The sequence below is a fragment of the Lytechinus pictus genome, chromosome 5 (assembly GCF_037042905.1).
Source record: "Lytechinus pictus isolate F3 Inbred chromosome 5, Lp3.0, whole genome shotgun sequence".
In the NCBI taxonomy this organism is placed as follows: domain Eukaryota; kingdom Metazoa; phylum Echinodermata; class Echinoidea; order Temnopleuroida; family Toxopneustidae; genus Lytechinus; species Lytechinus pictus.
In genome coordinates, this window is record NC_087249.1 from 44,842,535 (window position 1) to 44,856,794 (window position 14,260).

General features: G+C 38.3%; 1 protein-coding gene across 1 annotated transcript; it reads left to right on the forward strand.

Moving 5' to 3' along the window:
• The first annotated feature begins 5,983 nt into the window (after positions 1-5,983).
• Positions 5,984-14,260, forward strand: LOC129261369 (la-related protein 1-like). Its single transcript, XM_064099073.1, has 2 exons — positions 5,984-6,215; positions 8,811-14,260. The coding sequence occupies exon 2, from the start codon at positions 9,023-9,025 to the stop codon at positions 9,890-9,892; it is 870 nt and encodes a 289-aa protein (XP_063955143.1). The 5' UTR covers positions 5,984-6,215; positions 8,811-9,022; the 3' UTR covers positions 9,893-14,260.

The following is a 14,260-nucleotide window of genomic DNA, read 5'->3' on the forward strand; positions in this document are numbered from 1 at the left end:
AAACGAAATAAGGTTCGTTGTTCCGAAGGTTCGATAATCCGAAAACGAAATAAGGTTCGTTGTTCCGAAGGTTCGTTAATCCGAAAACGAAATAAGGTTCGTTGTTCCGAAGGTTCGTTAATCCGAAAACGAAATAAGGTTCGTTTTTCCGAAGGTTCGTTAATCCGAAAACGAAATAAGGTTCGTTAATCCGAAAACAAAATAAGATTCGTTTTTCCGAAGGTTCGTTAATCCGAAAACGAAATAAGGTTCGTTGTTCCGAAGGTTCGTTAATCCGAAAACGAAATAAGGTTCGTTAATCCGAAAACAAAATAAGGTTCGTTAATCCGAAAAATGAAAACTGGGAAAGCAGAGGCAGAGGCAGAGGCAAGGGGGTGGGCGGGGGACACTGTTGCCGTTCAATTGTTATGAGGATGGGAAGGCAAGGGCGGCCGAACGAATTTTCGTTCGGGGGGTAAAGCCAAAAAATGAAACTCATACGTCAAAATGGAGACTTTGGTGATATTTTCACCTTAAGATTATCATCTGCTTGAAGTCATTGTGTGTTTGATAGTGATTAAGTAGAGAAAAACTTTTTTGAAGTGACTTCTTATTATGGCAAAATGTATATTTAGGCTTTATTTTTCGGGAGAGAGTATAATGAGCGAGCGGCTTGGTAAAAAAAAAAATTAAGGTGAAGTTGTAAAACTCGTTTAGGGGTCAATTATTCTTAAAATGGCATTATTGCGAGGTGTTGCGAGCGTAAATCACAAGCTAAAACTTAAGGGTATTTCAATAAAAAAATATAATAAGTTTTTAAAAATCCGAGCAGATTTCTGCTGTCATTAAAAAGATGTGCATCTAACTAAATAATTAACACGAGCGCAAAACGCGAGCTTAAACATACTGACCAGAAAAGGAACCTGTTAAAGAAAGCATTTAGTGACCTCTTTAGGATACATATTTCTCCAATCGAATTATTGAGAGTGCGAAGCGCAAGCTGAAATTTTGCAATATTCCAGCCTGAAAACTTAACTTGTATACTTTAAAAAGGGTATTTTATTTCGAAAAACATGAAAAACGGCACATTTATTTTTGAAAAAGGAACTTTCCCATTTTGGAAAAATATGCATTTCCCTGTTTTTTATTTCATTTTTGGGGTGCAAGTGCCCCCTGCCTCCCTCCCAGCGGATCCAACTTTTGTCAAATAGGGGGGGGGGTAAATTTTTTTTTCAGCCAAATTTTCCTCGATCGGCAGCTTAAAGTTGATTTTTGTTTGTTTCTTTGAAAGGGTAGTCCTAACAGTCAATAATTAGCTTTATACTTATAAAATAAAGTAAATATGTAATAACATGATAAACCCTTTTTAAATAATGCGAGCGCGAGCTATATTTTTTTTTAATATGATGGGCAATATGTTTGTGATCTTCAAAACGAGATGCCTATGTAACTAAATAATAACTGCTAGCAAGAAGCGCGAACAGAAATTTTAAATATAAGCTCTGACCTGATCTAAAGGGGACATTTTAAGAACTTTTTGCAGTTAGCCATGAAGACGATGCGTGTTTTTAAACCAGTGGCGGCCGAACGTATTTTCCTTTTTTTGGGGGGGGGGGGGCATAGCCAAAAAACGGGCCAATAGGGGCATTTTGGTGCAAACGGATATTTTCGCCATAAGATTATCATCTGTGTAAAGAGGTTGTGTGTTTTGTAGTAATTAAGTTGAGCAAATTTTTTAAAGTGATCTCTGATTGATAAGTTATATATTTACGTTTCATATCTGCGAGCGTAGCGAGCAAGCGGTTTGGGGGAAAAAAATCAAATCTGAAGATGTAAAATTCACCTTTTTGGTCAATTACTGTTAAAAGGGCATCCTTGTGAGATGTTGCGAGCGGATCACGTGCCCAAACTTTTGGAAATTTCATGTAGGCCTAAAATGATAATAATGGTATGGATATCCAGGGAAGCCACTTCAGTTCTGAAAACTGTTCTCCCAGCTATTATTATTATCCCGGCTTTAGCTGGGCTGCCTAGGCGCCCAAAGGAAGGCATTAACGAATTTCTACCGGGTACCCATTCACCTCACCTGGGTTGAGCGCAGCACAGTGTGAATAAATTTCTTGCTGATGGTAATAATTCCATGACTTGGATTCGAACCTACGACCCTCTGCCTTAAAGTCAGAAGACTTATCCACTGGGCCAAAACGCCCCACATAAAAAGTAAACGTTCCGATTTTATTTCGTAATCATGAAAAAAGGATGTGAGTTTAACTAAAGAATCAAACGCGAGCGCGAAGCGCGAGCTGAAATTTTTCATATACTGACCAGGAGAGGAACCTTTTGCATTTGGTGACTCATGAATGGGATATGTGCTAGGCCTACATATCTCACCAATCGATTAATGCAAGCGCGAAGCTCGAGCTGAAAATTTGTGATATTCTATCCATGAAACTGGACATTCTAGGAATTTTATTTCACCAGGATCAGAAGGACTACCTTAATGAGCAATAATTAGTGCGAGCGCAAAACGCGAACCAAAAATGTGTGATATTCCTACCTTAAAAGTGGACATTCTATGCATGTTTTGTTACCAAGAACTGGACGAATACCTTATACCAAATAAAAAACTGATGAGGAGCGAGCTTCTTTTTTCTTTTTTTTTTTGAAATTTCATGATGGCAATTTTCTAGTCAATTTAAACAGATTATTGTGCTCACGATTCGATTTTTTGTAGCTTTCAGCGAGATACGCGATTACGCATTGTTTTCATGATTACAAAACTACTGAATATGGAAAAAATGTTTAGCTTGCGCTACGAGCTCCCATCATTTGATTAGAGAGATTTATATCCCATTCCTGAACTCCAAGTAATAATCTTTGAAATATCCACTTTTCTTGTCAGTCGGCCACTCTGCCTATCTGCCTATATGAATTCGCATTAATTGTTTTGTTTAGATGCTCACCCTATTCATGATTACAAAAGGAGTTTAAGTTGCTAGAGCTAAATCGCCCATGCTCCAAAATCTTGCTCGCTTCACTTAGGGGTGGCGGAACCGGGGACAGGGGGGGGGGTGGATACTTGCCCCCAAAAAATCCCGTCGGAAAAAAAGTGACCTTTTTCAAAATGGGATACCCTTTTGGGCTCGCGCTTATTAGCACTTGCATCAATTATTTTCTTTTACAAGAATGCTTAGAATGTCCAGTTTTCAGGTTGGAAAATCGGAACAATTTGGCTCACGTTTCTCGCTCGCATCAAGTATTGTTTATTGAGGAACTCATTCTATTCCTGGTTACAAAAAAAAAATGTATAAAATGTCCAGTTTTCAGGTTGGAATATCACAAATTTTAAGCTTGCGGTTCGCGCTCTCATTATTTAGTTCGTGAGATATACTATTCATGAGTCACTAAATGCAGTCCTTAAAAGGTTACTTTCTAAAGCCTGTTGAATAAAACTTTTTACCAGAGAAAACTCTGGTAAAAACTGAAAACTAAATAAATTGAAATTGAAAAAAATTGAATTGGGCAACCTTTAATTGTCTACCACCACGTTTTATCATAAAAAAATGCCGAATGCAATAGTAATGCAACTTGGCATATAACCAAAAGCGTAGAGGGCGCTGTACGTAAAATCCCAGTCAATCACATCGACCGCTTTTCAAAAGGGACGATATTCCAAAGGAATGAAGCTAACTTTTACAGATATTTTTAGGTCAATAATTAAATGATAGCAAATTTTCTCCAAATAAATGCCCTTTGTTAAAACCATACTGACCATTGCATACTATGGATGTCACCAGGAGTGTAACTACCGCGGGGGGGGGGGGGGCAGTGGCGGATCTACGGAGGGGGTAGGGGTTTAAACCCCTTCCCCTTGGACTGCAAGTAAAAAAAAATAATAATTACCTACATTTTGGAGCCAATCCCAAATAACCTTCATTTTATGGTGAACCCCCCTTTTTTAATATCCTTGTCAAACTTCTCGGTGCCATAATGACCTTTGTTGTAGTAAAACTTTATTTTTTGTGCATGTCAAATTTCTCGGTCAAACCCCCTTTTTGGAAAAAAGCTAGATCCGCCCCATCGGCTGGCAAAAAACAAAACAAAACCAACCCCCACCAAAAAAAAAAAAAAAAAAAAAAACGGAGGGGGGGGGGGGGGGAGAAAGTTGGGAAAAGAATATATATGTGAGAAATATATATTTCTCATATCATTACTGGCGGTCGTTATTGTCTGTTTAATGAGATATATAATTCCGTTCAAGACGATTTAATGGCGCTAAAAACACATACACCAAATATTTTTCCTCGCGATTCGATCTTTTGTTATTGAGTGACATACACATCCTTTTCATGATTACTGATATAAAGTGATTGCCACCCATTAAAGCCTGATTTATAAAAAAAAAAGCAGTCCGCGCTTTGCGTTCGCATGAATGTATTGATGAAATATGTATGCTCTTCAAGAATTTATCCAAAAAAAAACAAAAAAAAAACCAGCAGTAAAAAAATAACTTAGCCTACGCTATACGCTTTCCCAATATTTAATTGTTGAAACATGTATGCTCTTCATGAATTCTTTCAAACAGTCTTTGAAATGTCCCCTTTCCAAGTCTGGCAAAAATTTTAGCTGGCAGTATTTGATTACTGTGATAGGTTTCATGAACATGATTACTAAAAGTGCCTAAAATTCTCCGTGTTTAGGTCTTATTCTAAATAAAAAATCAACTCCCGCTTTTGCGCTCGCATTAGTTGGCCATGGTAAGACGCTCTTCATGAATTCCTAAAAAGAATCCGTAAAATAAAGTTGGGGGTAAATCAATACAAAAAGTTTAGCTCGCTCTTTGCTCTCCAATATTATTTTCTTATAAATAGCTTACTTTAAAAAATACTTATGATTATAAAATATAAATATATAAAAAAATTCAGCTCGCACTTCACACTCACATTATTTGATTAGTGAGAAAGACATTCTTTTAATGAATTCCTACACCAACAGTCCTCAAAATGTCTCTGCTCAGTTCGCTTTAAAGGTCAATCCCAATAAAAAAAAGTGTATTTGAATAAAAAGAAAAAATCCAACAACATAACGCTGAAAATTTCATCAAAATCGGATGTAAAATAAGAAAGTTTCAAAACAGTTATATGCACACTGGCATCTCGGTCGATATGCAAAAGAGGAAACTGATGACATCACTCACTCACTACTTTTGAACTTTTTATTAGATGAAATATTCTTATTTTCTTTCCATCGTCCTGTGAAACAAACTTTTATTTCTCCCTTAACATGTTGAATTTATTCAAGTTGGTCTAGCTTATTATTTGTAAATATTGTATAATTTAAACAATAAAAAAAGAAAAGAAATAGTGAGTGAGGGACATCATCGATTCTCCCATGTGACTAAATTGTGCATATAACAATTTTGTGAAAAATAAGCGAAACTTAAAATGTCATAACTTTCTTATTTTACATCCAAATTTGATGAAAATTTTCAGCATTATGCTTGTTTGATTTCTCCGAGTCTATTATTGATTTAAATCAATATTTTCTGAGGTGGACTTGGCAGCGCGATTCGAGTTTCATACTTTTTTTAGCGAGATATGCACCCTGTTCATAATTACAACAACGTGCTGAATACATATCAAACAATTAGCTTGCATTATTTCATTTGCGAAGTATATATGTATTCCATTGCTGAATTCCGATAAACAATCTTTGATCTGTCCCCTTTTCTGGTCAGCTCGTAGGTATACACACCGTGTATCAAATGTTTTCAGCTCTTTGCATATTGTTTAGTTAATTACTCATCTTGTTCATATTTTAGAAGGTGCTTAGAATGGCCAGTTTTTAGGTTACCCCCCCCCCCATTCAACTTGAAGCTTGCGCTTCGCGCCTGCATGACTACCCGAGGCCTACAATGTTCAAGAAAAATCACATTGCAAACTGATACCAATTTGACGTCACATGTGGGCTCGATCGATCCATATCGTTCGGGCCGCGCATGCGCGTACATCAAGGTACCCTCTTTTCGTAGAATGGCGACATGTGCACGGTTTTGAGTGCGATACGAACGGAATTTATGAAATTGCCGTAATAAATATTGCAGATCGGAGACAACAGCCCCTTACTCCCGTGGATATAAATGAAACGAAAGTTTTCAGATAAACTGATCGTTTATTGCACTATCTTTGAGGAGAATATCGGAGCTGAAAAGTGCCATTAGGCCGAAAAGGAGAACGGTAAGGACACGTACAAATCTTACGTTACCTGTCGAGTGTCGTGGCTTGCGAGCCAGAAAAAAAAAGAATGGTCATGTTAATTTTATCGAGTTTGTTCTTAATTTTTCAATTTCATGACATCATATCGATAAATATTGGTAATGGACTGTTTAAATATTCATTTTCAATCATTACCCATGTGCATATCTATAAAAATAGTAGTGAAATAAAGATTTTCTAACTGCATATTTCACATTGTCATCGCCCAATGACTGTCCCTCGTGTGTGTGTGTGTAGTGTGTTGTATACGCATTTGGTCGGTGTATGCATGCAGACTGCATTGCAATTGTGCAGTGTGCATGCATGTGCGCGACATCGAACATGAATCATATGGTTGATAACGAGGTTTTCGTAGTGAATGGCCGTGGCATGGCATGATGTTGTTTTGTCAATGTCATGCTCATGTTGAAAAGTGGAGCTAGCAGGGAGTGAGCTGCAAGCTTTTTGTGAAATGGTAATGGTAACATGATGTATGTTCATGTTCGAGTCTCGAGTGAAGACAAGTTCAAGTGAAGTCTGATTCCTGGCTATTTGTAAATTGTAGTGCTAGATTATTATTAGATAGGCCTAGCTGGCAGCTGTCTGTTTCGAGGAGTTTTTAAACATTTTTAATTTTTATTTTATTTCTCCTCGTACACAGACGGCTCGCTATCGTGCAGCCATCATTAGGGGGTTAACAATGCAAAATCTCCCTGACGGGGCTCATTGATTTTTGTCTTTATTTTATTAAAAAAATATAAAAAAAACTGTACCAAAATAATGATTATTCCTTATTGGCCTGAAATGCACCAAAACGGGGAAAAATAAACTTAAAAAGGGAAAAAACAGTGACTTATACATCATTGTATCCATAAAACATCATAGTTTCTCATGGGGGGGGGGGGCACTCGACCAAAAAAGTAGTAGGTATGTGCCGCGGGCGAGAAAAAAAACGGGGGCCTCGGAGCGGGCTTATTGTAAAAAGGAGGGTCATCGGCTTCGGAACTACAAATGTTTGTGAAAACGGGGGTCCTTGGAATAACGGGTCGCCTGTGTGTGAGTGCGTATGCATCCCTATGGAACGTGCATGCAGCTAGCCCGGCGGCACGACTGCCGGGCGCGCTAGCGCAGAGGCGATGGTCAGACAGCACTCTGCGGCCGCTTTTCACCAAAATTGCGACCGGAACGGCGTAATGGAAAATATGCGAAGCTTTGGAGCGGATTTCTTTCTTCTTTTTTCTCGATAAGAAGAAAATGGTATGCTTTGGAGCGGCTTTCTTTGTTCTTTTTCTCAATAAGACAAAAATGCTATGCCTTGGAACGGAAATTTGAGTGTAAAAATGGGGGTCCCTTCCGCGGCACATACCCACTTAACCCAGGGAGCCCAGGGGATTACAGTGTATTTTACCATACTCACAGGACTAGGGTGATTTATGGTCTAAATATTTCTCCAAATGAATTGTGAAAACAGAAATTATGCACTTACCATGATTATATTGATGAAGGTTTAACGAGTGGCAGTTTCCTGACATCTGGGCACAAACTGGAACCTCAAAAAAACGAAAAGTTCTCTCCTTCTACCCCAGTCTCGATCGTCCTAATATCAATATGTTGATTTTGGAAACATTACTTAAATTAAAGGTCAAGTCCACACTAGAAAAATGTTGATTTGAATAAATGGAGAAAAATCAAACTAGCATAATGCTGAAAATTTCATATAAATCCAATGTAAAATAAGAAAGTTATGACATTTTTAAATTTCGCTTATTTTTCACAAAACATAACGATATGCACAACTCGGTGACATGCAAGTGAGACATTCAATGATGTCCCTCACTAGATCTACTTATTTTGTTTTTTATTGTTTGAATTACATACAATATTTCATTTTTTACAAATTGACAATGAGGACAAACTTGACTTAACCATCTTAAACAATGCTAATTCCACATGTTCAGGGAGGAATGAATCGTTTCACTTGACAATGAGGAGAAAATTGTAATATTTCATACAATAAAATACAATCAGTCTCCTCATTTGCATCTCGACCAGGATGTGCATATAACTGCTTTGTGAAATTAAGCAAATCATTAAAATGTCGTAATTTTCTTATCTTACATTGTACATCTGATTTTGAGAAATTTTTCAGTGTTATGCTTGTTTGATTTTTCTCTTTTTATTCAAATCAACTATTTGTTGAGGTGGACTTGTCCTTTAATCATAACCAAGATAACTGCGGACTGCCACACATGAGTGCAGGATTATTTAATTTATTTGTGAAATAATTTGTTCACATTTTTATTATCAATTGAATAACAACAGGTTTATTCCACCTACATTAATATCTTTTAAAGGTCAAGTCCACCTCAGAAAAATGTTGATTTAATCAATAAAGAAAAATCAGACAAGCGTACATGTAGTCGTAGTCTTAACTCTAATGCTGAAAATTTCATCATGCACAATTTAGTCACATGCAAATGAGAGAATCAATGATATCCCTCAGTCACTATATTCTTATGTTTTTATTGTTTGAATTGTCCTTTAAACACATCTTCACTATTCTTCCCCTTTCTGCAGATTCTACAGTTGTACTGCCATCTGTTCCAAGAAGATATTGCAACCTTGAGGCAGTTTGTGAGACAGTTTGACAGGATAAGATGGCTTTTCAACAAGCATGAAGAAACCCACTTTATCAGAGTAGACACAATTGCTTTAAAAAATTGAAAAAAAGTATCTTAACGCTATAAGGATTCCAGAGAATTTCAGAGTGGTACAACACAGTGTTAGGCATGGCTGCTGAAGTGGCTAAACAGCCGAGCTACAGCAGCGCTGTGTTGGGACCACCAGAGAAAGTTGCACAGGACATGCTCCCGAATGAGAACCATCAAGTCTCTGAGCAGCAGGACTCTTCAGAATCGAAAGAGAATGTGAACCCTTCTGCTCCAGCCTCGCAAGATGGAAATGACGAGGATAAAGGTGAAGGGAAGAATTCTGAAAAGAATGAAGAGAAGAAGAAATTTGTGCCAGCACCGCCTCCAAAGGTGAATGCCTGGCATAGGAACAAGCAAGCACCACCCCCTCCTGCTGTAGTGCCAAACAATGTAACATCACCCACCCCCGCAGCAGCCGCGGCAACACTTGCTGCTTCAAAGCAACCACAAAACCCCTCTCAAAGACAAGCATCCCACAACACTAAATCTCACCAGGCTTCAAAGCCAGGGGGAGGTAGGACTAACTCAAGACAGTTTAATGGGCCACGTGAGAAAAGTGCAAAGAGTCCAAAGGCAGAGAAGACTTCCACGAAAGATTCCAAGGATTTGGAAGAGAACAAGAAGGAGGCAGCCAAGAAACGCGTGGTTGAAACCACTCCTGCTCCACCCCCTAAAGTAAATGCTTGGACCAAAGCGCCAATAAACTCAGTTGTACCCCCAGTGGTGCCTCCGATGGCTAATGGTAATGAAACAGAAGATGCTGCGGATCCTGTCCCGTCAGCCGTCAGCGCTGCAGGTAAGTTCTGTGTAAAAATAATTTTTTCCAAGGGTGATCTGACGAGACAAGAAATCAGAGGGATGGTCCATTGTTTAAATACCAACAATGTCTTGCCTCACAGAGCTCTTGTTTGGTCAGAAGGATACAGATGCATATGTTTAGAATGTTGAAGATTATTCATGTTCTGCAAATTTGAAGGGCATTGATTACATTTTCATGTCATTTTTGTCTCACCTGCATAGCAGAGTGAGACTATAGGCGCCGCTTTTCCGACGGCGACGGCGGCGGCGGCGGCGGCGGCGGCGGCGGCGACGGCGGCGTCAACACCAAATCTTAACCTGAGGTTAAGTTTTTGAAATGACAGCATAACTTAGAAAGTATATGGACCTAGTTCATGAAACTTGGCCATAAGGTTAATCAAGTATTACTGAACATCCTGCCTGAGTTTCATGTCACATGACCAAGGTCAAAGGTCATTTAGGGTCAATGAACTTAGACCATGTTGGGGGAATCAACATCAAAATCTTAACCTAAGGTTAAGTTTTTGAAATGTCATCATAACTTAGAAAATATATGGACCTAGTTCATGAAACTTATACATAAGGTTAATCAAGTATCACTGAACATCCTGCATGAGTTTCACATCACATGACCAAGGTCAAAGGTCATTTAGGGTCAATGAACTTTGGCCGAATTGGGGGTATCTGTTGAATTACCATCATAACTTTGAAAGTTTATGGATCTGATTCATGAAACTTGGACATAATAGTAATCAAGTATTACTGAACATCCTGTGCAAGTTTCAGGTCATATGATCAAGGTCAAAGGTCATTTAGGGTCAATGAACTTTGGCCAAATTGGGGTATTTGTTGAATTACAGCCATAAATTTGAAAGTGTGTTGGTCTAGTTCATAAAACTTGGACATAATAGTAATCAAGTATCACTGAACATCCTGTGCGAGTTTCAGGTCACATGATCAAGGTCAAAGGTCATGTAAGGTCAAAGAACTTTGGCCACGTTGGGGGTATTTGTTGAATTGCCATCATATCTCTATAAGTGTATTGGTCTAGTTCATAAAACGTGGAAATAAGAGTAACCAAGTATCACTGAACATCTTGTGCGAGTTATAGTAGTTTTCAAAATCAGCACTGCTGCTATATTGAATCGCGTGATGCAGGTGAGACGGCCAGAGGCATTCCACTTGTTAATCTTTTCAAAGAAGAAAAAAATAGACTTTCTGGTCACTGAAAAAGACCAAGAGATTAAAAATGTCCTCCTCCTGCCAGAGGAGATGAGAGAATGCTATAACTTTCTCAATTTACATAGATGTATCATCACTCATCAGTAATGTACTGATTTTTCTTACTTTGTTCAAATCAATATTCAATATAATATTGTTTGGATGGACTTGGTTAAAAATTTACCTTGTCATTTGAAAGCTAAAAATATCACTACCATGATACAAGTATGAGCTCATTTCCTTGTAAGTATTTTGAGGGATAGAGTTACTTTTTTAAAGCTAAATATATGTTCTAGTCATCAGATCGCAGTTTAGAAGAAACTGTCACAGTGATTGGAGGAATTAATGCTGGGAGTCGGGCCGGGCTGGAACTCGGAACCTGGCGAGTTGGGGGGATTTCTGCCGGGTTGAGAGCTAAAACAGCAGAGATCGAAAGCTGTAATAAGTCTTGGAAAAATAACAAATAGCGAGGTAATGTAACTATTTACCTCCACGCCTAAACTGAGCTCATATTTACTCCCAAATAATCTAACTTAATTAATCGATCCTTAACATTTTAACCCCATTGAGCATCGGAAATGACCTTATTTTAGCTTCATTCACGTGTTTGAATTCTTAGTCAAATTTTCACCAAAGAGGGCAGCAACACTGTTGACTTCGTGTTTGCCAGTTATAATCGCTGATTTCAGCACATATCCAAAAGAATATACGGCGGAGTGAGACCCTAAATCTGAGATTTTGAACAAGGAAATCAAGATCGAAGCCGAAATAAAGCTGTTCCTGATGCTCAATGAAAGGTTGAAACTACGGTTAAGATCGTTATTTGTGAATTGATTCGGACAAAAATTTAGGTGAAATCAGTTCGCTGACATCGCTGGTAGGAAATTGCACTCAGGCCTAGCGTGCACCTAGCGAGGCCAGGCTTTTATAGGGGCTGCAGTGGTAGTGTTGTGTGGTGGCTCCGAGTTCTGGGCCGATCCAGGACCCGGAATTTTTTTTATAAACCTTCTGGTCCGGGTTCAAGCCGGGTTTTCCTTCCGGGCCCCAACATTACTTAGAATCTTGCTAGTAGTACATGATGCACATTAACGTTGGACTCTGGCCCGTATTCTGAAGTCAGGTTTAAAGTTGTGGTTTAAGTATGGATAGCCAATTGTTACATAAATCACTAACGGTAGAGATATCATATTTCAGCTCATTTGGCTCTCAAATCATTTATAATTGTCTAGGAAGTATAAATAGATGATTGTCTTCACCATCGATGAATCAGGAAAGAGCACAGTAAACATAAGAAACATCCAACTTTAATAATAAAAATTTTGACACTTTTGGATTCCCATAATTTTAGCACAGAGACCATGGTGTAAGTTAAACCAGACTTCAGAATACGGGCCTTGAGGTCTTTCTCCAGACGTCAAGTGGTGTGTGTGGCTTGTGTCTCACATTGGTTTTGGATGATTCTGGGCACAAGTGTCTCAGTCAGGCCCAGTCTCTGTCTAGGATATCATTCTCTTGGTCTTCTCTGTCGTGCACCCAATATCGTTTCCATTGTAGGCCTACATTGTAAGATTTTTAAATTACTTTGATCAGAAATTAAATGTGTTACGATGTGAATCACATGCATTCTACATGGAAATACAGGTTTGGTTTATTTTCAATTGGTCTACTGCCAATTCGTCCAAGTGCCTACTCGTCTACTATCATTTGGTCTATCATCAGTTCGTCCACCATCCACATGGTCTAATTTCCATTTTGTCCACTCACCATTTCATCCCATAACCAGTTGGTCCAATAACCAGTCAGTCCGTATGCCATTTGGTCTAATTGGACAAAGTGTTAATTGGGCGAAATGAATGAAAATGAAATGGATATTAGACCAACTGGTTAAAGTTGTACGAGACCAAATGGTCAGAGATGAACCGGTAATTATACAAAGTGATGATGGACTAAATGGTTATTGGACCAAATGGCTGTTAGACAAAGTGTTGATGGACGGAATGGCATTAGAGATTAGACTATTTGAAGGTAGACCATGTGGGGAGTGGACGTGTTGGCAGTAGAGGAATTGGCAATTTACAAATTTTCAGTCTCAACAATGTGTCATAATGTATTTCAAATTTTCAGGTAGGATAGGAGTATCGTAATCATCTTTAAAGCAGAGACCATTTCCTGAAAAAAACATGACAAATTCCCACAATACAAGTAGGAGTTTCTCCTTGAAATTTCAAATTCAGACCGTGATTGGAATTCAGATAAATATGTGATTTCACACAGAAGGGGGACAAGTTCAAAATTCATAGACATATCGTTTGGGTTGAAAATGAAAATAAAAGCCAAGGAGTAGCAAGTAACATGAACAAGGTTATATTATTGTAAACAGGTCATTGAATGACTTACGGTACATTCAGGGAATAATTTTGCTTTCCAAATTTGAATAGCATTTTTGGTCATGAGAGAAAAGCTCTCAACTATTAAAGTAATGTCAGTCCTATGTAAAAATATGCTATGCAAAAGATTTTATATGCATAGCAGTCTTTCAAAAATATGGAGCAAATTGCGATGCGATACCAGGAAAATTATTTCCTGACATTCCTTTGTGTGACTGACTGCACATAATACGCATGATTTTCAACTATTAATGCTTGCCCAGATTTTTTTATAGTTGTCCTGGTTCAGCGGGCAAGCAGGTTTGTTGCGCCTGTTTTAGGCCTGCAGGGCAATTCTGTCGCATCAGATTAAATTGCAAAGACATACATGTACTATATCTTCATTGGCACGTTCGCCTCATTGTAGAAAGTTAAAATGAATTGTACTTGAGGAGGCATGATGTCACTGTCCACCAATTGCAGCAGAAGTAAGGAGGAAGGGAGAGAGAGAGAGAGAAAGTACCACAGCTGTACTGGAGACTCACACTCTTCTCTGTACACAAACTGCATATGGGTTAATACAATATTAAAAGGGTATGTGTATCTGATCCAAGAATACAAAGGTCATTCTTGATAGGAGCCTTTGCTAATTTCCATAGTGGAACCATTGATAATAATGCAATTGTCACAAAGCCAAATATGGTGTTGATAAATTGTTGGATTACTGTACAGTGTATAACCTTTGAACTACATGTAGTGCATAGTCAGTGCAGTCAATACAGTTTGACACTGATTCTCTACCGTTCCTATCCTGACCTGGTTTGATTTTGCCAGGACAGGAGTGCCTGTGAAAAAAAAAATCTGGTTAGGATTACATGTATAAAGCCATTCTGTTTCTTTATTCATATCAAAATTTTCACTTTTCAAACCT

Coding starts and splice junctions, on each gene's coding strand:
- LOC129261369 (XM_064099073.1), top strand. CDS start 9,023: ATGGCTGCTGAAGTGGCTAAACAGCCGAGCTACAGCAGCGCTGTGTTG.